The following is a 25176-nucleotide window of genomic DNA, read 5'->3' on the forward strand; positions in this document are numbered from 1 at the left end:
GATCCTTCTATTTTATTGCACCTTTCTCTGGGCAGTGAAGCCAAGCATGTCTAAGTCTAGAAAATAACTGTCTTCTGTTACTTGTGTCTACATCAATGGTGATTCGTAAACCATGGCCTTGGAACTGGGTACAATACAGTTGGATAGTAAAAATATTGAGTCATTAAATGGTACTAAATGCTAGGTCAGCAGTAAAAACACAGCTTGTTTAAATATTCCCTGTGTAACCACAGCTTTGTTAGCAGACTGTGGGCCTCATTACGAGGAAGGCGGTTGGGGGGTTAATGGGGCTGGTAGAGCTGCCGGCCCCGTTAACCCCCTACTGTGTCATTACAAGGGGTGCTCGCGGGACCCGCTAAGGACGCCTGGTTTCATCAGGCGTCCTTAGCTGGTAGACTAGGACGCTAACAACGGGTCCGTCATTAACGGGCCCGTTGTTAGCATCATCCCCATTCCCATTGATCCCTATGGGGGATGAAATGGGAATGGGGATGTACTGGATCCGGGTTCCCTGAATGGGGAAATACCGGGCCCTCCAGGGCACAAAGCGGCACGGTTACCTCCTTCCTTGTAATGAGGCCCAATATCATGACGTAGATTTCTATATGTGACGAAATTCATGCAAATGTATCCGAATGTCAATTTCTTTTCTTATGTTTAGTGCAAAAGGTTGAATTTCTTTTTTGAAAATCAATTTTATTAGCATTTTAGTCATGCAAAACTAAACATCATTGAAATATTCCATAACACACCCTTTGAAACCCCCCCCCCACCCATGCCATGCATTTCCAATCGTAGGTTCGCTCCTGAGTTTGGACATTTCAGTGATACTCCAATCCTGAGTCCGGGTTCTGTTCCAAGGCACACCTGAACACAAGGGTCATATATCCCCATTTCTGTATCAACCTCTGGGATTGCCCCTCATCCGGCATAGTCCCCCCCCATTATGAGATCTCTCCCTTCCATTTCCAACCTTCCTCCTGTTACTCAGCACCTCTGGTCCGGACGCCTGTATTTCTCAAAAAAGGGGAGCCGGACTACCTTGATATTAACGTTATATTCCGCCAAAAGATTGTTAAGGTACTCCATGTCATAAATGCCGCGGATCTTAGTCTCCCACTCATTCTCTTCAGGTATGCGCATGGTTTGCCACAGTCATGGACAGTGATGGACTGGAACAAGTGTGCAAAGTCCCGGTATACTCTTCACTCTTCTGTAACCTTGACAATGTACTGGGGCGAGTGAGTATATACAGTCCCTGCGTACTCTTTACTACTCCTGTGTTCCCTCCCAGGTCTCCCGTCCTTCCTTTTACCTTGCTATGAAAGGATGGGCCTTACCGGGTCCGTGTACCTGATGGGACCGACACTGGAAGCCTGGAAGTCCTTGGTTTTCACTTGATTGTTCCTTTCTTCTGCGGACTCGTAGCTCTGCGTTGTACACGCTGTAATGGTATTGCCGTTGTTCAAGGACTGCATAGTCCACCCTCTTTGGGTCACGCCACCACTTTGCCTTCCTTCCTTTTCTTGGCACTGACATCCCCTGCACGGCTCGGTGTCTTCCAGCAATCGCTGTCGCTCAGTTGTTCTCAGTCAGTGTTTTCCAAACACTGAACATTATAGGCTATTTACGTTAACAACTTGAAGCACTGATGTTAACGTTGGTTCAGGAAAACACGGAACGGGCGTCCCGACCCCCAGTAGCAGAGTCTCTCCCTTTAAGGTGCAGCTTGCCGCCGCCCCTAGGGGGAATAATGCGTAGTGCACTCGCCTCCCTAGCCCCAAATGGAAGAGACAAGATCCTGTGATTCGTCACAGAGAACAGAGTAAATCTGCTTCTGGGCCTAAAATTGGAAGTTTGCCCATTTGTCCAAATTCAAATTGTTTTCATTCTTATATATTTTGGCAGCTGACTTAACCCATTTTACCATTTAAATTATTATTATTTTTTCTCTAAGTGTTTTTCTTTGCATGGTTTTCGAAAGACGAGAGGGGTTATGCTGTATTTCTGACTATCCTGTGTAGCCTTGCAAAGCACTGAGTTTGGTGTGTCTGTGTCTGAAGTCTAGGGATAAATGCATATAAAGCTGTCTGCTCCTAGTCCCACACATCCACTAGTGGATGGATTCAGAGCGTTAACCTGCAATTTCTAATCCTTAGCTTTAGATTTGTTTTTAGAGAACTTCCTTTGAAACCAATTGGTTTTTATAGAGTATTTTTGCCCTTCCATTTTTGAGTTTACATTAGTGGCTCGCCAATGCTGGTATCACTATTGTAAGTATATGTTTAATTTTACCGTGCCATCTATTGAATGGCTATGCAAATTGTTGATTGGTTGTAGGATTTAGTTTTATAGAAGAGTAGGATGCTAGGACTATATTCAATTACATGAGTAAAGATTGCATTTTGTTACACTGTGCTTTTATTTATTTATTTGTATATGGTTTGTATAAACCTTTACAAAAGTAGAATCACAAGATAAAAAAAACACAATATACAACATAAAAAGCATTTTAAAATCAAAAACATTTCATTATCACAATTCATCTAAAATCGTATATGCAGATAACTAAGGTTTTAAGATCTTGTACTAAACATTTCATTCCAAAAAAACAAAATTTCTTTAAAAAGGCAATTATTCTTATTTTCAAGACCGTGGAGCTGTTGTGTCGTATCTGAAACCACAACATTTCCGTATTAAGAGTGTAGATGTACAATAAATTGCTCGAAGTATAAAATACGTTCTTTCAGTAAAGCTGGGCACAGCAAGATAAGGTGCATTAGGGTTTCTTCCACCCCTTCTTTCTTGCAAAACCTACACCAGCCCCAAGCATCTTTTAGCATATTCCATCTTTTCAAGACATGGGGCCTCATTACGAGTCAGGCGTTAAGGGGTTTAACGCCTGATTACAAGGTCCCTTAGCGCCATGGTGATTTTAACCCCTGCTTTTTGCAGGCGTTAAAATCCATGGCGCTAAGGGACCATGGTGCTAATTACGCCACCGTAATTTACGGTGGCGTAATTAGCGCCTTCCCCACTCCCATTTATGCCCTATGGGGCAAAAATGGGAATGGGGAAGGGTAAAATGGGAAATGGGGATTTACCGCCCCACTCACCTTGGAATGGGGCGGTAAATCCGCCATCCACCATGGTGTAAACGTAGTTTACACCATGGTGGTAAGGGTACGACCCAGGCGGTAACTTACCGCCTGGGTCGTGATGAGGCCCATGATTTGTTTTAAGGATCTTAAAGCGGAATCTCATAAGAGTTTCTAAATTTTCGTGAAGGGTATAGAATTCCAACAGAGGTTTAAATTTCCAGCGCGAATAAGCTTGACTCAGTTTTGGATTGTGCAACTGCGTTAAGAGTTTGTTGCCAGTCATTACATTTCAGTATGTGTTTCACTTTTAAAGGATTGGTTGATAACATCTCTGGCGAAATGCCTGCTTTCCCCAAAATCCCATCAATGTACACTTTTAGTTTCATACAAACATCATTGGATGGGTCTTTCCCAGCCATTGTGTATAATGATTTAGAATCGTTGACCAAACATTTACTCCACAACATTTTTTTTCCAGATAATAATAGATCTCAACGATTGTAGACCAAATTCGTATCGGATAACTTCTATCGGTGTATTCTTCGGAATGAAATACAAGACACCTTTCCATATTACACTTTCCAGTTTTTTCATAAAACCAATATTGTCAAGCTCATAAAATTCCAAGCCGTATACCAATTTAGGGATACATGACATTGTGTAAAATTGAGCGGAATCTACCAAGTTTGCTGTCAATTTTGCACATCTGTCTCCGTAACATGTCAGCTTTAACCCCTAGCTGTCTTTTCACAATCGCAACAGAACCATTACCTGAAAAGTGGTATCCTAGATATTTAAAAGTTTCTTGGCAGATAATTCTTTTCTCTTGACAAACCCAAGTTAGTCGAGATTGATTTCTCATGGTCTTCCCTAGACGTATTATAATGGTTTTGTCTGGGTTGATTTTTAAATGTTTGATAGATATAAAAACTACAAAAGCATTTATTAGTCTCTGCAGCCCCACCTTGGTGCAGTCTAAAAGTAAAAAGTCGTCAGCGTATGCTAGCCATTCTATCGGAATTCCCCCCAATTTCGGTGCGACCAAACCTTTACCTTTAATCTCCTTGTCTGCATTACAAACATACAAATTAAATAACGTAGCAGCTAACTTGCATCCTTGTCCCAGACCATTTGGAACTAACTGTTCCGATGTAAGACGTCCTTCGGTATTAAGTCTGATTTTGATTTTAGTATTAGAATATAGATCGATAATCATTTCAAGAAGATGGCTAGGGATCGATACGTCTCTTAAAATACCCCATAAAGTGTGACGATCGACCAGATCAAAGGCTTTGGAAAGGTCCATCACTGCCACAAAAATTGCAGAACCTTGTTTCAGGATGACCTTGGATTGCAAGCTTTTCAGAACAAGACCTCCGCATTCAGTACACAACTTTTTCTAAATCCGATTTGTTTAAGATCGAGGGCATCACAACTACTGATCCAGTTGTCCAGTTCTTTAAGAATAATAGACGTGAGCATTTTATAATCGGGGTCAGATATTGCAAAGGGCTGTAGCTTTCTGCTGCAGACCTAGGGCCTTTTTTGTATATCGGAATCACGATGGCTAACCTCCAAGAATCTGGTATCAATTTGTTCACAAGTATGTCGGCAAACAGCATGTGTAAAATATTTCCCCACAGAATAGCATCAGTTTTCAGGGTTAAGTTTGATAAGTGCTAGGACCTGGAGCTGCAGACTTTTTTAGATTTCACAATCAAACTGGATATATTGCTAGGGGAGATATCCAAGTCCCAGTTACATTTTTGGAAGAGTTTCTTATACACTTCATTAAGAATTTCATATTTTTGCGTATAGTTCCCTTCAAAGGTTTTCCAGAACAGGGTACTTCATATAATTCAGTAAAGTGTTGCTTCCACGTGTTCTCACTGATTTGAGTAAGTAAAATCTCTTTTTGCTTAACCAGGGTATCGTTTAATATCAACCAAAAGTTAGAGATATCTTTGCCCTTAATCACAGCGAGTATTTTCTCCCCATCAGCTTGATCTCTAGCCACTTTTTGAGAGATTAACCAATTTTTTGTATGTATGTTTTTAAGCCTTTTATCTTTTTCTTTTCAGAAAGCGCATCTGTGCCATTTTTTAGCTTACGGATTTCTTGTCTTAGCTCTTTTTTCTTAAGTAAAGTCAGGTTATCAAAGACATGAGTGTGGGGTTTATTCTTAACCTTTGTTACCTTATTTTGACATACATTCCGTGTAATCACATTTATGTCATCATTAAAGCCGGCGGCCAACAGATTTCTAGCGTTCTCCTCAGCAGATAAGCAGCTCAAATCTTTGTGTAACACAGATGTAAATTCTTTTGTGTTAGCGTATGACCAGCGTATACGAGTACCAGTAATATTAGTAAGTATCTCTTCATCGTAACTTGTATAGCAATCTATGTTTTCAGTATGTCGAATATTTATCGACAGCAAGTTATGATCGCTTGTAGGCATTTTCAGCACAACTAATTGCGACATGTATTGTTCCAAACCATTTGTCACAAACATATAATCTAATATCGAGCCAGGCCCTCTAGCATTCCATGTGTGGTTAACGTTGGGTATTTTAGTCAGCCCCATAATCTCCATAAAATCCATCCATATCGCCCCTCTCAATCTGCTGTTACCCGTAACAGGTCTGAGTTTGTTATCAGTAGTATCTATGTCACATAACAACACATCAATCTCAGAACTGGTAAGATTACAATCAGCATTTAGGTCACCAGCTATTAACACAATATTATTTGACATTATTTTGCCCCATGCGTCAAGTTTGGTTGCTACCTTTTTTAATTCTTTCCGCAATTGCAGTTCTGTGTGTTTAAGGGGGTTCCAATATACATTAATGATACATACGTTGACTCGGGTGTCTCCTAATTTGATGTTGCAAGTTAATGCCAAGAAAAATTCCAGCTCTACCCAAACATCTATGTTTACCGCATCCATTGTGAATTTGCACACAGTAAACAAGCCACCCATCGGTCTCCCTTTTTCACCTTTAGTGGCAGGTATTTGCCAAGTATCATAATTCTCCCAAGTCAGTTGCGATGTAGACCATGTTTCTTGAATCGGAACCAAATCAAATTTGAACAGTCTCTAACATCTGTGTTATTCAGCAAGTGAGTGTCCCCTAGAATTCCAAGATCCTATTGAAGCTTTACCCAGATCGCTAAAGTGGTTTAACCAATTGCTTCAAGGAAGCAATCAGTGCTAGTGTATTGGTAGATGTCAAATCCTTTGCATTGTAAAGCCTCCGCTTCTTTTTATCAACAGCGTTCTAACCAACGCAGAAGGAATTACCAAGCGGACATAGTCTAATCTTTTGTGAATAAAATCTACCAAAACAATATCTGCAGAGGATATCGGCTCAAGCGCAGGGATGGTCGCCAATAAAGACATAACATAAGGACGATTCAACATTATTTGTCTACCCTCTGTAAATAAAGTGGTTAGTATCAAACTCGGCAGGTCCCCCATAGCAGGTTTCTTCAAATCTAGTAAGTCATTTTCACTCTCAATATTGTCATAATATTGTAGAGTGCACTTCTCTTCCTGAAAAGGTTTTGTTTGAACGTGTCATCATTTATTTTTGTTTTTTTTTGTTTTTTTGTTTTTCCTTATTAGTTTGTTCCTCTAGGATTTTTCTTACTATATTAGCAATGTCATTTTCACTGGATATAATTTCAGAATCTAAACCGTCATCATCTTCACTGTTGTCACCTTCGGTTACATCAGGGGACTTGAGGGTACCCAGACCAGGATTACTGACAATGCCTTCAAGTCGTAGACTAGGAGATTCGATGTCTTGGGTTTGTTTGTCACTAGTTCCGTGGTTTATACAATTGGTGTGGCTACCAAGCTGATTAGGCCGTAGGGGAGCAGCTGCCTTCGATACTGCTAGTTTAATCATAGGGCTAGGATTCAATTGGGAGAGCTGTTTGATATTACTAGCCTCAAAATGCCTCATTGCACCTACTGTTTCACTTATCAAATCAACATCAACCCTACCTGTGGAGTTCTTGGCTTTAGTCCTCTCTGCTTGAATCATGGAGTTGGCTTTAAAGATTGCAAAAATCTCGGTCATACCAGATTTTAGAGATGTCAGCTGTGATGCAATGTCTGGGGAAGCAGCTTTCTTTTTCATGGAATCAGAAATAGTTTTCAGCCTCATGTTAACCTTCAAGTAACTGTTGCTCGATGAGCCTAATATCATTGGATGTCGTGCTGTCGCCGTGTATTACCTCAGCAGTATCTATGTGTTTCACCAATTCAGGACCAGTCAGCCCTTGTAGTTCATCTTCGATCATATTTTTGAAGTTAACATCTCTTAAGTATTTACGCGAACTCTTAGATACATTTTTTCTTTGGTTTTTATTTTGAAGCTGTGTTTGCCTTTTTTTTTCTTTTTTAGATTACATTTGATTCGCTTCATGTCCAAATTTGTCAATACCAGGTGGAGAGCAATGTTCAATAACCACGACTGGAATCTTATTCACAGTCGAATTAATTTTATTAGCATTTGTTTGCTTCTGTGAATCCTCAATCACAATTGCTTCTAAAATTGTTGTCTTTACAGCAATCACAAGTGTGTCGTCAGACTCTTTGTGGATTGGTGATTTAGAAGCCAAATTAGCCAACATCTCATTAAGCTTAACAGGCACCTGTTGGATGGATGTATTAATTTGTAATAATAAGTTTGTTTGCCTTCTTAATTCGCTCAAAATTAAGCGGTTAAAAATCCCCATCAATGTACAGATATCTGTATTATCTGACTTGTCTGGTAACAGTTCATTATTGAGGTCTATGCTACCTATGTCAGGTGAGTCAGATATGTTATTGGGTTGGAAGGCGTCCATATCAGCAGTTCTAACCACACTAGGTGTGGCATCAAGCAGCTGCTGGACCGTCACAGTAGTATACCCTGGGTCTTCGCCATTTCATTCCATATGTGTCATGATCTCTGCTTCCAAAAGGTCAGGGTTTTCCCAACTCCCTTGGAAGCAGATCCATAACCCAGGTTCCGAGTGCCAACCAGTCCCAATTGGGACCTTTTGGACCCAGTCCTGGCGCCAGTGGCACCAGGCTCATAAATATGCCCAGTCCCAGCGCTGGAAGCGCCGGGCTCATAATGCTTGGGTGGACTTACCTGCAGCAGACCATGCTGCTTACTTGCCTGCCAGTTGAGCCTCTGATCCTCTTCTGTTTGGAACTACTTTTCCTGTTGGGTGGGGCAGGAGCCACTCCCTAGGTTCAGAACACTGGAACTCTTCTGGAAAGCAGGAACTCTTTTCTTACCTAGGCGTGGCTGTGGAAGGAGACACCTAAGCACTACAGTAGGCTATTTAAACCACACCCGATGGATGAATCTTGCTTTGCGTTATTCTGCATCCTCTGCAGCAGAACGCTCATCGTGTCTTCTGCATCTGATCCTGGGCCTAAGGAAAAAGGCTTACCATCCTGAATCCAGTCTTCAGCAACACCTATAAAGACAAGAAAGAACAGGTTAGCATTACGGTCTTCAGTGACAGCTCTTCACTTACCTGGTCCATCGGCTGTCACCAACGCCTCGCGCTGCATTCCGGCATCTGAAAGACAAAGGCTTACCTACTCTTCGTGCGCTCCGGAGGTCTTCACACTGCATTCCGGCATCTGAAAGACAAAAGCTTACCAACTCTTCGCACGCTCCGGAGGCCTTCGGCGCTGCATCCCGCATCTGAAAGACAAAACAAGGTGCGTTTAAAGACATTGGGGAACTTTAATACTCACGTGCCATTACTCCTTTCCACATCTAACCCAGTGGGTATTGTTACACTCACGAAGCGCTGGTCCCTTTGGTCTAGAAGCCGGCTCTGCGGTTCCGTTCGGAATGGTACCACCAAGATGGTGGATCGCAGTACGAACGGTTCCGCTATTGCCGTTCCAGTCCTATCACGTTCGCCAGAGGTACGGCGTACCGCTCACGTGACTCTTCATAGGCCATGGAGACTTCCAGCTCTTCGCGTCGCTACTGTGCTAGCGGATGCTCCGTGAGTTCGCAACTAGGCAATCTCAATCCTTCGTAAAGCCTCTACCTCTACCGTTACTAACCCCTCTTCTCTTGACCTTCCAGATCCTCTATCCAGCATTCTTGGCAGATACATATTCCCCGGATTCATCTAGCGTCTCATTCTGATACGCTGCCTCAGAGTTCTCGAGTTACTGCATTCTGGGTATTAACAAAAACTCTCGTCCAAGTCCCTTCCTTCTTCGAGTATTTTAGGATCTGATTCTACTTACCTTTACTTTCTTCTTACAGACTAGTGTTCCAGTTACCACTCTCTGTGTCCCGTATTCTCGGCTTCTCTCCTGGTATTTCTAATCCGGCTGGTTAAGAGGTCAGGGAAATCAGTCTCCTGCCTGTTTTTACCCATTTCCCTTCCTGTACTGCTACTATTCATCTCTTCGCTTCTCATCTCTCCCCTCTCCAGAAGCAGTCTTCCGATACTCAACGCCATGATCGAATAGGAGTCATCAGCCTGCGAACCACACTCAAACCACACTCCAATCTTCGGATCCTGCGCTCGACCAGGGTTTTCTTCCCCAGAGGGTTTCCCTGACTGGTGCGTACCTCTCACGCTGAGTTTCCCTACCGGTTGAGAGGTTGACGCATTGGTCGGGGAGATTCTTGAGCTCAGCATTTGCTTTCCCGTTGAACATATCAGTCTGCTCAGGTAAGACCTCCAAACCTATTCAATCGGGAGTTATTGTAACTAGCCTAAGGTTCTAGTATTGCATAACAGTTATTCCGGCACCCTGCAGCCGCTTCGAACTTGTACCTGCAAAATAAAAAGACAGTTAGAGCGCATCGTGAAGCAGGCAACAAGCGCTTACTTACGTGCTTCCAGGCGCTTCTATTCATCACACGGGCTCCATCTTCAACTCACTTCAGCCCGTCATCCGCCATCGCCAGAACCCTGCAAAACAAGAAACATCATTACTAAAGACTTTAAAGACATTAGAATTACTCGAAACTTACAGTTCGTGCAGTAAACGACGGACAGCAGTCCTCTGAAGTCAAGAGGCCTGCTCCCCTTATCCAGTGAAGAAACTGGTTACAGCACCCTGCCCCGAGGCAGATGGAGAGCACGGCGTTCACTTACCTAAGGTGAGAGCGTTAACCTTTGGGGTTCTACAGGAGAAGAGAAAGGGAAGAAGAGAGAGACATTCAATAACCCAGTTCCTTAATCCCATATTTTCTATCTGCAGACATCTTACCCTTCAAGTCAGACATACAGTGCACAGAGGTCCAGCCCAAAGAGCCAGCCGTGTGTTACACATCACCTTTGCAGATACGGTACGCCCAGTCAAGACCGGCGCCTCTACGGGAATCAGGTGAGCGTTACAATATGGTTTTCAAAACCTCTTTTTGTGGCAGATCCGTCACATCTTCGGCAAACAGGGATTGTGAGCTGCCATTAATTTGCGACCCTACATTACCAGCGTCCTCATTTGTTTTCAGGATACTGGAGCAGCTTATCGCGCATGCTAGTAGTTCCTCCTCTTTGTCTTCCAATTGGGGAGGAAGAGGAAGAGCAGCGGCCCGCGCCAGACTAGCTCTGCTTGTAGAAACTGCAGCAAAAAAGTCCGCTCGCGGGTCTTAAATTATGTTAGGGAGTTTGATTGTTTTACCCTTCATTGTCTCGCCTTCAGCGACAACCGTCTTTCAAACAGGTCGGCGAACCGCAGACTTTCAATCTGGAGTATCTAAAAATGAACACTTCTAAAGTATTAAACAAAAGCCACACCCTGTATTTGTGTATCCTCTATCAATCTGCGGCCATGCTACTGCGAATTGGGAGCAGTGAACAGTCAACAGTCCTTTGATGTGCTTCGAGGTGCGCGCGCAGGTGCGCTGCACCGTGGGTAAATATCGTGTGTTGGTGGTGTTGGAGGGGGTGTGTCATGCGGCAGCAGACCAATGAAAGTCTCCCTAGGAGAGCAAAAGGAAAGCTTTTTTAGTGGGGTACATTTAACTTAGTTACAGTATCAAGTAGTAGCATGTAGCCAGGCGGTCCATTAACATTGCCAGCAAATCACCTCCAAGCAGCTTCCAGGCAACTTCTGTGTTACACGTAAAGACGTCCTCCTTTAGGAGAGCTCGTCTAACATCAGCGAGGTCGGGTGCAGGAAAAGAACGGCGCAGCAGAGATCTGACTTTCGCCACAGTCAACAGTCCTTTGATGTGCTTCGAGGTGCGCGCATATGCTATTATTAACGATGTTGTATTATCTGCACAAGAACATAAATGCTAAATAAGAGTGAGTGCATTGTTTTTATATTTCTATTTACAAGAATAAAAATGTCAAGTTGCAAGGTACTAGCCAGCAATACAATGTCACTTGCTGCCACAATTCTACACAGAGCACACCCTGTCTTACTCGCCAAGACCCCGTTATCAGTAGCCAGCATGTAGTGGTGAGTGATTAACTTTCCACTGGCTAGTGGTAAGTGCACATTCTGAGGTCTGAGGCATGCATGTCACATGTCTAGCAGGGTTGAAAACCTTTAACCACTGACTACCATGTGCATTGCTGCGAGGCCCATTAACCTGAATATAAAACATGTCAATGGTCTGCGTTATTTGTGGCATGGACCCAATCACAAACACTGGATTAGTTTGCACTTCTCCCACCCATCCTGTACCTGCCCACACCCTTTAATATTTCTATTGGTGTTTCTTGCCAAAGTACTGCTGCTTTAGTAACGTTCACTTCCTGATTCACAGCCCCTATCTATCAACAGTACCAGTGTGTTTTGTTTTCCTTGCAGGCCCTATGATTGCAACCTCAGTCTTTTCGTTAAAACCCAAAGAAAAGGATGATTTGTGCTTCAAAGATCTTCAGGACGTTGGGATAAAAGCCAGTATTACTCCTTCCTCAAGTAAGTAGGAACAATCCTGCACATTCATCAGTGTTATCAGTTGATCCTTGTACTGACTAGGTGCTATTTGTACTGTTGAGATATCCTGGCTAGGTGCTATTTGTACTGTTGCGATATCCTGGCTAGGTGCTATTTGTACTGTTGAGATATCCTGGCTAGGTGCTATTTGTACTGTTGAGATATCCTGGCTAGGTGCTATTTGTACTGTTGAGATATCCTGGCTAGGTGCTATTTGTACTGTTGAGATATCCTGGCTAGGTGCTATTTGTACTGTTGAGATATCCTGGCTAGGTGCTATTTGTACTGTTGCGATATCCTGGCTAGGTGCTATTTGTACTGTTGAGATATCCTGGCTAGGTGCTATTTGTACTGTTGAGATATCCTGGCTAGGTGCTATTTGTACTGTTGAGATATCCTGGCTAGGTGCTATTTGTACTGTTGAGATATCCTGGCTAGGTGCTATTTGTACTGTTGAGATATCCTGGCTAGGTGCTATTTGTACTGTTGAGATATCCTGGCTAGGTGCTATTTGTACTGTTGAGATATCCTGGCTAGGTGCTATTTGTACTGTTGAGATATCCTGGCTAGGTGCTATTTGTACTGTTGAGATATCCTGGCTAGGTGCTATTTGTACTGTTGAGATATCCTGGCTAGGTGCTATTTGTACTGTTGAGATATCCTGGCTAGGTGCTATTTGTACTGTTGAGATATCCTGGCTAGGTGCTATTTGTACTGTTGAGATATCCTGGCTAGGTGCTATTTGTACTGTTGAGATATCCTGGCTAGGTGCTATTTGTAGTGTTGAGATATCCTGGCTAGGTGCTATTTGTACTGTTGAGATATCCTGGCTAGGTGCTATTTGCACTGTTGAGATATCCTGGCTAGGTGCTATTTGTGAATTTCAAGGCTCCCGCCTGGAAGTGTGAAATTGTGGATCTTTTTCCATTAACAGGCGATGTGACGGCAGAGTCGGCTGTGCTATTCCAGGGAAACCAATATGCAAACACCCCGAACACAGATGAAAAGCAAACGCAGTATGAGCCCAACACAGGTCAGCACATATGGATTCAGATTTAAAAAAAAAAAGAAATAAGAGTGAAAATCTGTATTCCAATGAAAGGGCACTTTTGTACTTCTATCTGGGTCAGAAGATTGCTGTTTCTGGTTCAGATTTATGGAAGCACATGTTGAAAGATGTAATGCCATTAGATGACTAGAAACTAATGAAACTTCATCTGTGTGGGATGGTAGTGCTTGAAATAATGGGCAGGAATTGAGTGACTTCTAGGAGCAGCTTGCAGTTTTTAGTGAATAAAGAGGGGGAATTTGTGTGCCAGCGCCACTAAGAGCAAAGGTGAACAGCAGCCATTCCAAGGGAAGCAATGCAGGAAAGAGTTGTGAATACAGGGCAAAGAATTGCACAGCGCAACCTCAATGCCAGAAATACCAATGCTTCACTTCAATAAGAAGTAGCACCCCAGCCTCTGTGCGCCATCACACTAGAGGGTCCGCTCCAATAAGAAGTAGCACCCCAGCATCTGTGCGCCATCACACTAGAGGGTCCGCTCCAATAAGAAGTAGCACCCCAGCCTCTGTGCGCCATCACACTAGAGGGTCCGCTCCAATAAGAAGTAGCACCCCAGCCTCTGTGCGCCATCACACTCGAGGGTCCGCTCCAATAAGAAGTAGCACCCCAGCATCTGTGCTCCATCACACTAGAGGGTCCGCTCCAATAAGAAGTAGCACCCCAGCCTCTGTGTGCCATCACACTAGAGGGTGCGCTCCAATAAGAAGTAGCACCCCAGCCTCTGTGCGCCATCACACTAGAGGGTCCGCTCCAATAAGAAGTAGCGCCCCAGCCTCTGTGCGCCATCACACTAGAGCGTCCGCTCCAATAAGAAGTAGCACCCCAGCCTCTGTGCGCCATCACACTAGAGGGTCCGCTCCAATGAGAAGTAGCACCCCAGCCTCTGCGCCATCACACTAGAGGATCCGCTCCACATCCCTCCTCGGCCCAGAGAACAAGCTCAGTAGCAGATTAGCTTTTGCCGTGGAGCTGGATCTCCAAACCGAGAATCTACTCACATGAATTTAAATTATTTTAATATTTTGTACTTTGTTTGCTAATAAGACACATTGGGCCTCATTAGGACCCAGGCGGTAAGGGGTTTACGGCGGCGTAAACAGTGCCGACCCTTACCGCCTGATTCCGAGGTCCCTTAGCGCCATGGAGGATTTAACACCTGCTTTTAGCAGGTGTTAAAATCCATGGCGCTAAGGGACCATGGAGTTAATTACGCCACCGTAATTTACGGTGGCGTAATTAACGCCTTCCCCACTCCCATTATGCCCTATGGGGCAAGAATGGGGAAGGGTAAATGGGTTAATGGGGACTTACCGCCCCGCCAACCTCGGAATGGGGCGGTAAGTCCGCCAACCACCATGGCGTAAACGTAGTTTACGCCATGGTGGTAAAGGTACGACCCAGGCGGTAACTTACCGCCTGGGTCGTTATGAGGCCCATTATGCCTAATTGAGGTATAATTAACACCTGCACAAACGTATTCATGATACCTCATATATAGATCTACAGCGAAACACAAGACGCCTTTACAAAAACCCCAGAGAAATGCAGAAAATAATATCCATTAACTCGCGTGTATCACTTTTTACCTTCGTTGAGCCAATCGACATGAAGTCAATAACTACTGATATTGACTGCGTTTTAAACTTTCTGACTTCATAAACAAACGGGTGTTGCTCAATTACTTTATGTTCGTTTCTGGCTTTTCTTTGCCAATCCAACATAAGACTCCAAAGAGGACACGTTATTAAGCACCTTCCCCCACATGCCCCACCTTCTCCCATATTAAATATTACTAAATAAATCACATTTAATGTATTAACATATTTTATTAATTCACTCATTATTAAAATAATGTTTTTTACTACACCACCATAACTCCAAAACATATATTGTTATACCACTCTGTTAATAGCCTTGTAGACCATACGAGGTGTCATTCTCGCTTGCGATAACGACCCTTGCCCAGCATTTAATGGCCAGCCACACCACCTGCACACACAACCAAGGTGTGGGCTGTGTGCATTGTGCTGTAGTGTTCAGCAGCAAGCCTTGCTGCACCCATTCACTGAAAAGCATATACAGTGTGAAAAACCAGAGGGCGTTTCACAACCTGGTCCCTGGGGATCCCGTACTTAGGTGGCTAGGGAAAGGCCATTGCTTTTGAATCCCGACCCTGGGGGTGGACAAGCGAGGGAGGATCACCTGGGCAGGGGGTCCTTGGGGAGTGGGGGAGAAGGACCCAATGGTGAGACATGGTATCCCCTTTTTCCACAATCCATCTAACCCCTATCCCTGCTTATTTTATGGGAAACTACAATTCTCATAATTCCTTCCCACTTTATCTTGACAACAGTACTGCGCCGAGGAAGATGAGGAATGAGGTCCGAAGGATTACCTCCACTGCCTTGCATTGGCTCTGTTCCTGTAATGAGGTCAGGCAGAGTCGGGCACGTAATTCTAACAATGCACACCTGCCACTTGTTAACTCTCCCTGTGAGGATAAAAGGTGGCGCTCACATGCACACTTGAGTGAGGCTGGGTACGAGAAGGAACAACTCTTTCGGGGCTGATGTGAACCAGGCCATGGAAGTTGGAAGGCCAACGGGCTGATCAGTGGTTGAAGGGATCAAGAGAAAGCCCGGCAAGAATTCCACACTTTGGGAAAGCCGTAAGAGTTCGGAGAGCGAAACTGAGTGAGCGGAGAAAAGACACCTTCAAGGTGCCAGAAAGCGGCCTCGAATCTCCCGTGTGAACGGCGGAGTTGGGGAGAGCAGAGGAGACGTTGGCAACGGCCTTGAGCCTCATGAATGAGATGAATGGAAACCAATTAACACGACCAGTGATTTATTGAAGGCAACAAACGTCCGGTTTGTGTTAAAATGAAGGTGACAGTCATTTGAAAGTTGTTGGTGTGCTTATAAAACACAAATGGACTATTGTTGAAAGGAAAGGATACAAAGTAACAGTGGTCCTGCGAGGAGAAGTCACATATTCAAATGTCTCTGTGCAATGTTATGAGTGTTTGAAAGATATTACAGTGGGAATAAAAGGAAAGAAAGTAACCACGATAAGGAAAGACATTTTAAAAGAAAGCAACGTATGGGAACTCGGAATAAGCCACGAGGGCAAATAATATGAACTTTGGGAAAACGCAAAGGGGGCGAACTAAAGAGTAAGAACTACAAGTACTGTGAGAAACCAGAAGGTGTCTCACCCGCTAGTCCCGGCCATCTGTCATCCAGGTGGTCGGGACACAGCCATCGCTTCTGGATCCAGTTCCTGGGGGTGGACCAGTGTGGGAGGGTCACCTGGGGGAAGGGTCTCCGGGGAGTCGGAGTGGGACACTGGATGGTGAGACGTGGTATCCCCTTCCACGTTACACCTTTAGCCCCTCCTACCAGGTAGGATACATGGGAATCTTACCCCTCCCCCCCTTTTCCTTCTCCAACACTTTCACAAGGACAGGCCGCTCTAGCAGAAAACACTCACACCCGCGCAGTGTATCTAAAATGTTCTGCTACTATGGCCAGGCGAAGTCAGGCAATTACTGACAAACGCTCACACGTGACTTCCATTAAACCTCCCCACCCGGATAAAAGGCGGAGCACAAGAGCACACTCTGAGCAAAGCAAAACACATGAAGGAACAGCAGTTTCAAGTTGGCAGCTGAACGAGGGGTGAAAGACAGGAAACCAAGAAGGGTTTGCAAGGAAGGAAATACCCTTGACCTTTTCGGCAATGAACCATTACTTTCACAAAACCTTCGAGGCAGAAAACATAAGGCCAGGAAACCAGACTGAGGAATCCTGCACAGTGTGTCAGAGGTTCCGAATGGCCCTGCTGCGCAACTGATGAAGGCGGGGAGGAACAACAGCAGCAGCAGCAGCAGCAGCCGCCGCTGTGGTATCGTCCTTGGCTGCAAGAACAAAGAAGTATCAGAGAGATCAACACAGCCGGTGAGTTGGGGAGACCGATGGAAGACCTGTTGTGTTGAAGTACAGGTTGCAAGCGGTAACATTGTGTAATGAGCGCTGGAACAAACATTGTTAAACACGTGTGATGAACGAAGCAAGTAAAGCTAAACTGCTGATGATTGTTTGAACTTGAGAAGGCAAGATACGATACCGTTGACAGTGGTCCGGCACTGTGAATGTGCTCAATCATAGGTCTCTGTAAGGTATCCTGCCAAGAGAAACGAAAGGAGAAGATTGTGTAAAGTGAATCGAAGTGGTCCTGTGACGGTTTAAGCAAAACCATTGCACACTCGAAAGTCTATTTTTTTTTTTTTTTTTTGGTAAAAGGAGGATCTGAGCCCGAATGAGAGATCTCCATGGTCCGAGCCCAAACAACGGAAACCAAGTGTGAACATTGTGATAAAAGTGGGGCCGCGCCCGAAGGAAGGAGACCCTGGTGAACGTTAGAAGCGAGAACTTGTGCCTGTAAAAATCCTGATAGGAATGGAACTTTGAGACTTTGTTTGTTATGACAGACCCTCTGCAGTAAGACACTGGTATTGAAAAAGAGGCTTTGGCAGAAGGCCCTGATGTCTGTGCTTTGAACTATATCCTTGTGGCTGGAAACTCATAGTGTGTGCGAAGCTCAATTGTGCTGCCTTGCCCCTTGCTGATAACCTGGGGAAGGGAAGCCAACTACTCAACTATCCTGACATATCATTTCTTGAACCCTTTTCTTTTGCATACATTCAGCCTCATCACGAGTTGGGCGGTGACCCTTAAATGCGGCGGTAATGCTATTACCGCTGCATTTAAGGTTCCGCCCAATCGCGAGTCTGGCAGCATTTACCCCCAGCTCCAAGCTGGAGGTAAATGCGCTGGAAAAATTCCCATTTTCTGGCGCAATTAGTGTTACGCTATTAGCACGCGCTAATTGCGCTGAAAATTCCCCCAATGGGGAATAAATTAGCCCAACCCTTGATCGGACCGGTTGGCGGTAATGCTATTAATTTGTTACCACCCAACTCGTGATAAGGCCCATTGTTGTCCCACACCATTTTGTATTTCAAAGTAAGGATTGGTGATAGTTGTTTTTTTTTTTTGTTTTTTTTTTTTTACAAGACTCCACTAGGACTGCATTATTATTATTTGATGGTGGTAGCTTGCTCCCATCCATATGTTTTTAGGTTTAGATAGGCGTTCAACGCATTTGAAGTTCAGTAAACACCCTTGTACTATGATCACTTGTGTCTGTTTCACTGTTTGATACCATGCTTTCCTTACAGTACCAAGAGGCATTGGTGGAAAAGAGATACCAAGAAGTATTGGTGTTGCATATGAACTTTGAAAGGGAGAAGAGCGCAGACTAAAGAGAATAAGAACTACAAATCGACATAGGAACACCAGCTCCCTTCTTTCCTCTCCCTCTCTGGCCGCCCACTCTGGGCCCTCTTCCTGCTGCTATCTGTGAGGCTAAGAACTTTGGGGTCATCTTCAACTCCATCCTCTCCTTCTCTCCTCACATATCTAACGTCTCTAAGAAGTCACACTATCAGCTGCACCTCCTCAGAGGTATTCGTCCTTTCCTCACTTTCCCCTAAAAGCTCACTGGTGCTCTCTAGGCTGGACTACTGCAACAGCCACTTTCTAAATCTACCTGCCTTTAGTCTCCGTCCCTCCTCTACAATTTATGCAGAACAGGACCAGGCATCTCCAGCTCTGAAATCTCTTCATTTTCTCCCAGTGGCTGCAAGGATCAAGTTCAAGAACCTCTGTATTGTCCATAATGCTTACTGGGGCCTGGGACCGCACCACCTCCAACTCTCTCTTCCTAAACATCTCCCTTCTCAAGCTCTCACTCCACCTCCAACTCTGAGGGTCAGTCGCTTTTCCAAGCAGACAGTTGGGGTCATGTCTTTCTTGGGTTAGGGCCTCCCTCTGGAACAGCCTCCCTGCCTCTCTCTAACTTGAGCTGAACTATCCCTGGTTCCGGAAGCAACCAAATACCTTCCTCTTTGCTTCCACTTTCTCTCATCTCCCCTGCTGATGACCTGTCTGCTCCACGCACTGGTCACCTGGCCACGCTCTGAACTCAGGGCCATGTCCCTGCTTGTCCACTTTGACCTTGCACTGCCTTTTTGCTCCCCCAGCACTTGTGGTCTGTATCTGTAACCCAACAGTCCCTTATCTCTGCACTTATGATTACCTGCACTTCTCCCCTCCACCCCCCTCTTGGCACTTCTACCCTTCCTCTGCCTTTGCGCTATCTGAATGATACAAGGCCTAGTAAGATAGTTGTTCTGTCCATCCTCTGTTTCCGCCACCCTTTCTTGATGCGCCTAGAAACACTTGTGTACAGGCGTGTTATAAATGCAACATCATATCTAGTACCAAAAGGCATTGGTGTTGCGAGATGAGGAAGATTGTTGATGTCATGGCCCCAGGCCCCACAACACAAAAACCACACCATCGAGTGATGGGGCAATGGGTCACTTGACTCACTTATGTCCCTTTGGGACCCATAAACACAGGGGCCCTGGCTGGACTCAGTCCTGGCGCCTTTGGCACCATGCCCATATAGAGATGTGAGCAGGAACACTTCATTTCAGTGCAGGAGTGCTTTTATTTTACAAGAACTTTCCAGTAGCTGAAAGCCTTTATTCCAGAGAACATCCTCATGTGCTGACTCATTGGTGTGGCTCCCTAGGCCTGGTCTTCATGTGCTGACTCATTGGGTGTGGCAGGCAGGTTGAACCTGCTGGGCATGGCTTCAGAAGCTCAGCTATATAAGCTGCTCCATCCTTAAGGCCGGTGATTTGCATTACTGTGCACTTGTGTGCAACGTGACCCTCACCGTCGCTTGGACCAGTTTACTTACCTTTGAAACCAGGCGTTCTCCTGCATACTCACCTCCAGGAAACCGGTGCTTCATCTCTTCATCTGCAGACTGATCTCCTGACATCCAGTGATCTTGATCCCCGATGCCGCAGCACCGCGCTCTGCATCCATGAACTCTGACCCTGTGAAGAAGAAGAAAGACAAGGTTAGAACATCCGTCCTAGGGCTGCCCGCATTTGAACCCTGCACCCCCCCCCCCCTAGTTAACAATTTACCAGCAGCTGTACCACTGCAGCTTCATTCCTCGTTCCCTCCAGCTGCCGCCTTGAGCTCCGCAGCTTGTGCCGGGCCAGCAACATCACCTGCAAGGGAAGAAGACAAAAGAGTGAAACTCAAAAGTGGAATGGACAGCAATACAAGACGATGAACTTTACAATGCAACAGAAACAGACGAGGAAAGGCAAACGGGAACACTTACCTGAAGAATAGTGGCTTAGTCACAGCAGGACTGGATTACCACGTGCAAGGGACCAGTGGAGGAACTTGGTCCAGATCATACAAGCGCCCCTGCCAGAAGCAGCAAGACGGAGTGCTCGCCAAAACTAATCAACAGGAGCAGTCCTGAGCAGCATCACCTATTACCACCAGTCCACACATAAGCGCAGAGGGCGAAGTTGGACCCGAACAACCTCACCCCTGGAAGGGCTGCAACCGTGCCTCAACGCCTCTGCAGAGACCAGGTGAGCGTAACAGTTGATTGGTGAATGGGAAAAAGAGGTTGAAGTGGTCATGCAGAGGTCTATGTAAATTCCTTGCAGTTTAACTAAGATAAGATATGAATGTGGGGAAGGGAACCTCACAAAGAAGAGACTGGCTCGAGCCCAGCAGAGGGGAGCCTGTGCAGACTGTGTGATAAAGTGAATGTGAACAAAGTATTGATGGCAAGACTGACAAAGCCTAAGGAAGTGATTGAATTTCCAGAAACTTGAAGCCCCAGACTGAACTGTTGAATTGTGCCATTAAGCAAAAGTGTGGAAGACTGATAGAAATGTCCCACCCACCTATCCTTTTCTTTTTTAAGAAACTCTCTAGACCCCATGGGGCTGAAGCCATTCTGACATTTCCTTTGAGACACTATTTTCCTTTTGTATTCCCTGAACGCATTTGTTATTTTGAGAAGGAGGGCAAGGTTAGGTTTTCTTAGTATAGGCCTTTTTTTATTTTGACCAGACTGTCTTGGGCGTGTTTGTCATTTGCTTAATGGTCGAGACTACTCCCATTCTAGAATTGGGGCCAGTTGGGAATTCTACCAACCCAACTAAAATATTTAATAAAGTGTTAGGCAGAATCCTGTGCAGTTCCCTTGGGGAACACTGCAAGAAGATTAAGACTACAGGAGTAAGCAGTAAACCCAATTGGTAGCAGTCTGCACCAGCCAGATTTACCTGGTAGCTGTGGCTGAGCAGTCAGACCTCTCTCAAGAAGAGTTAGGCAGTATATAGAGTATACAAGATAGGTACCGAAATACAGTAGCGCAAGCAAACACTGACCGGAGCTTGGTATCAAAAGTATATAAATATTTATTTAAAACACACTTTAGGAAATGCACTAAGCACTATAAATCAAAGCAAGTTCAAACACAATCAGAAAAAGTATACACCACTCCCTTTAATAATTATTAGACCAGTCTAGGTCAAAACACCACGATTTTTTAAAACAGATGTGAGCGCGTAACTTAGATGGCACTCCAATAATTAAGTTAAAGGGAGAGAAAAAGGCAGTTCATGAAAATAAAACAGTTCCCAACACTTTTCTAAGACCATAGCAAGTTAGTGAAGGCAGAGTCTACTGTAGAGCCAAAGTTCATAGGCCAGGCCCACTTTAAATGGAGCAAGGCGAAATGTGCCCAAGATCACAGTTTAAAAAGCACTCAAGTCATTGCAGAAATGTTCAAAGGAGGTTGGTTTGATGCGAAAGATAAAGTTAGAAGGTCTGGGGCCAACCCAGTTGGAAAGCCAAGGGTTTAAGGGTCACCTTTAGCGATCCGCAGAAAGGGAGGCCAGGCGGAACACAGTACCTTAAAGAGTGAGGAAGCTCCAGCGGTGGCAGTTGTTCCTGGCAGCGGGTGCAGTTCGTGGTTTCGACCAGGGGAAGAGAAGATCTCGTCGAGGAGGAAACTTGTAGTCGTTGCACTGCGCAGGGAAGAGACCAGCCGCAGAGTTCGTCGGTAAAAGGTGCATTCCTTTTATTCGCGGTCACAGTGGTGAAGCTTGGCTATCCGGCCGCCGAGGTGCTTGGCACTGGCGATTCGACCAAGGGACGTCCTGGAAGGCGAATGGTGAACTGGTTGTCCCCACCAGCTCAAAGGGAGAAGACTCTTAGAGCAGACGATCTCCTCTGTCGTCGGGGAAGTGGTGAGGTTGTTGCAGCATGGCTCCACCGGTTGTGTCATCGTTGCAGATGGCTCAGCTTCTCCCCTCTTCAGATTTCTTAGGTCCTTAGGTTCTTAGGTCTTCTGAAGTTCCAGTCCCCAAAGCCCTGCTTTTATGCAGGAAAAACCCCCATTCAACAGCCTAGCTGTCACTCATACATGCTAAGTGGTGAGCCGGGTGGCTCACCACTGGCCCAATCAGAACAGAGTGGGACTTGGGTTGCTAAGGCAACGCAGTCCAGGGTGCCAATTCCCCCACCCACACATCCTGTGGAACCCAGACAGAGTGGCACCAGTTGGAGGGCTTCTGTGGAGAAGCCCGCCAAAATATGGAACAAAGGGCTCGACCTTGGTTGGAGTTACAGAGACGGACACAAACGCCAATTTGGAAAAGAGTTCTGGCAAAAAGACCCAACCGGTGATTTTATATTAAATAAATAAACCAGCAGTATCTTTAACATAGCACCAAAAAAGTGGTGCGTTTAAAATCACTGGGAAAATCCCATAGGAAATATTCAGGTGGAATATTTCGCGTGGTAACCACTGCCACCAGCCAGAAACTCGACAAGGGAGGGGGACTGGACAGTGCCCCCTTGGAAACAGACCCAGGGGCAATCTAATTAACCCCTTCCAGTACTTCGACAATATGATGGTTTGTACTGGTTCTGTTCACAATTTTGGACTAGTAAAGCCAATGGTGACTTTACATGCCCTGGGAGACAGTAGTCAGTCCCAGGGTATGGAGTCTATGGGCCTCATTACGACCCAGGCGGTAAGTTACCGCCTGGGCCGTGACTTTACCACCATGGCGTAAACTATGTTTACGCCATGGTGGTTGGCGGACTTACCGCCCCATTCCGACCTTGGCGGGGCGGTAAGTCCCCAATCCCCATTTACCCTTCCCCATTCCCATTTTTGCCCCATAGGGCATAATGGGAGTGGGGAAGGCGTTAATTACGCCACCGTAAATTACGGTGGCGTAATTAACATCAAGGTCCCTTAGCGCCATGGATTTTAACACCTGCTAAAAGCAGGTGTTAAAAGCGCCATGGCGCTAAGGGACCTCGTACTCAGGCGGTAAGGGTCGGCGCTGTTAACGCTGCCGTTAACCCCTTACCGCCTGGGTCGTAATGAGGCCCTATGTTTGGGGGTCACTATGACACCCCTGTGTTACTGCACTGAGGGTGCTGTGTAACACATACACTAAAACAGATGATACCCTATGGAGTAAAAGACCCCATGGCCCATAAGCACACAATAGGTCAAAGACATACCTCAAATCATCGCTAAGAGTGGGAGGAAAAGAGTCTCCCTCTTAGCTGGAGAAAAAAAACAAACCCCAAAAATCCAGCAAAGCTGCTGGGGGACTCACTAGGTTTGGGAAATTAGCCTTATAAGAGAATTCTCCCTAACATAAAGGTTTTCGAAACTTGTATCCGTTGTGTTTGTGTCTACTGCAAGATACCATGCCTTCCTTACAACACCAATGTCGGCAGCTTGAAAGACTAGCTTTAATGCATTCAGGACAGAAAGCGAACCTCGAACCTGACAGTAAATGCCTGAAAGCAAGCCTAGACCATGTGGAGACATGGGCTGATGCTCGTAGTAAGAGAACCAGAAAGAAGAGGCTTGCACCCACCAATAGTATCTCAACCTGTTGGTAATGAAAGACAAACGGCAGCAACGGTGCTACACCGGAGACGAGACCGTGAAAAGGTGTCTCTGTGTGTGTCTGTGTCCTTCAGCCTTGCAGCAAGATCTCAAAATGCTGCTTCCTCGTTCATACAGCGTGATTCAGCAATACATGGGGAGGGGGCAGGAGGAAACATACACAGGTGGGACTATGCATCATTTTCCTTTTAAAACATTGAAGCAATCCTAAGTGACACCTCGAGGGTGTGAGAAACCCGAAGATGTTCTCACATTTATTCCATTTGGATCGTCTGACAGTGGCCAGGGAAGAGCCATTGCTTTTGGATCCCGACCCTGGGTGTGGACAGTCGACAGAGGAGTACCTGGGCGGAGGGTCCTTAGGGATTGGTTGTGGGATGCACTTAGGTGAGACACAGTATTCCACATTTTCCTTTAAGGAAGAAACCCCTATCTCGGAGGCAGGTATGGGATATTGTTCCCCATGCTCCCTTGTCCAGCAGAGGAACTGGAGATATTATTCACCCCGACATGTGAGAAAGAGGGAAAGAGGAATTGGGAATGAGGTATCATGGGATAGACCCCAGTATTCCCCCTTCCTCTCATAACAACCCGCCTAACATTTCCCCAACCTGTTTGGGTCCTCGTAAAGCAGTTCCCCTTTATTCTCCTCTTGGGGTATCTTTTGGTATTGAGAGGCGGAAAGAAAACAGAGTTGGAAACGTTACACACTATTGACATTCCAGTACTCATACGAGGAAGAAACCCTTGAGAGTTGGGAACATTACACAAATTCTCCACTTTATTACTGAGACAAGGCAGAAGCAACTGAGAGTAATAGACACCATGTACTCTCACCTCTGGTACTGTGACGAAGAGGATGACGTAAGGTCAGGTATGCCCCTATAATCAGAACAGGCACCCTTAATTAATGAAGGAACCCTGCCGCCCATTACAGGTCTGCAGGTGTATAGGAAGTGGACTGCCGAGGCATGAAGGAAAGAGGAGAACCAAGGGAGCCAGACGGCACAGCAGGAGGAGCTGTGCGAGCAGCCAAGATGCTGAAATGCCACTCCAGAGCCCAGGAGTCCTGCATTTGGGACGCTGCGGGGAGAAGGTGCCTCGAAAGAGAAGGCAGACAGCAGAAGCTGTCGGAAGCGGAGGCAAAGCAGGGCACGAGAGCAGGAGGAG

The 25176-nt window shown here is 45.5% G+C and overlaps 1 protein-coding gene across 3 annotated transcripts in view; it reads left to right on the forward strand.

Annotated features, from left to right (window-relative positions):
• Positions 1 to 25176, forward strand: part of LOC138564481 (zinc finger protein 583-like) — an 87946-nt gene that overhangs the window by 7129 nt on the left and 55641 nt on the right. For all 3 annotated transcript variants that reach the window (XM_069642912.1, XM_069642913.1, XM_069642915.1), the window contains exons 3-4: positions 11916 to 12026; positions 12979 to 13077. In XM_069642912.1, coding sequence (XP_069499013.1) covers positions 11916 to 12026; positions 12979 to 13077 — 210 coding nt within the window. The remainder of the gene's footprint in view (positions 1 to 11915; positions 12027 to 12978; positions 13078 to 25176) is intronic.

Source organism: Ambystoma mexicanum, chromosome 1p (assembly GCF_040938575.1).
Source record: "Ambystoma mexicanum isolate Mex_15411 chromosome 1p, UKY_AmexF1_1, whole genome shotgun sequence".
NCBI lineage: Eukaryota > Metazoa > Chordata > Amphibia > Caudata > Ambystomatidae > Ambystoma > Ambystoma mexicanum.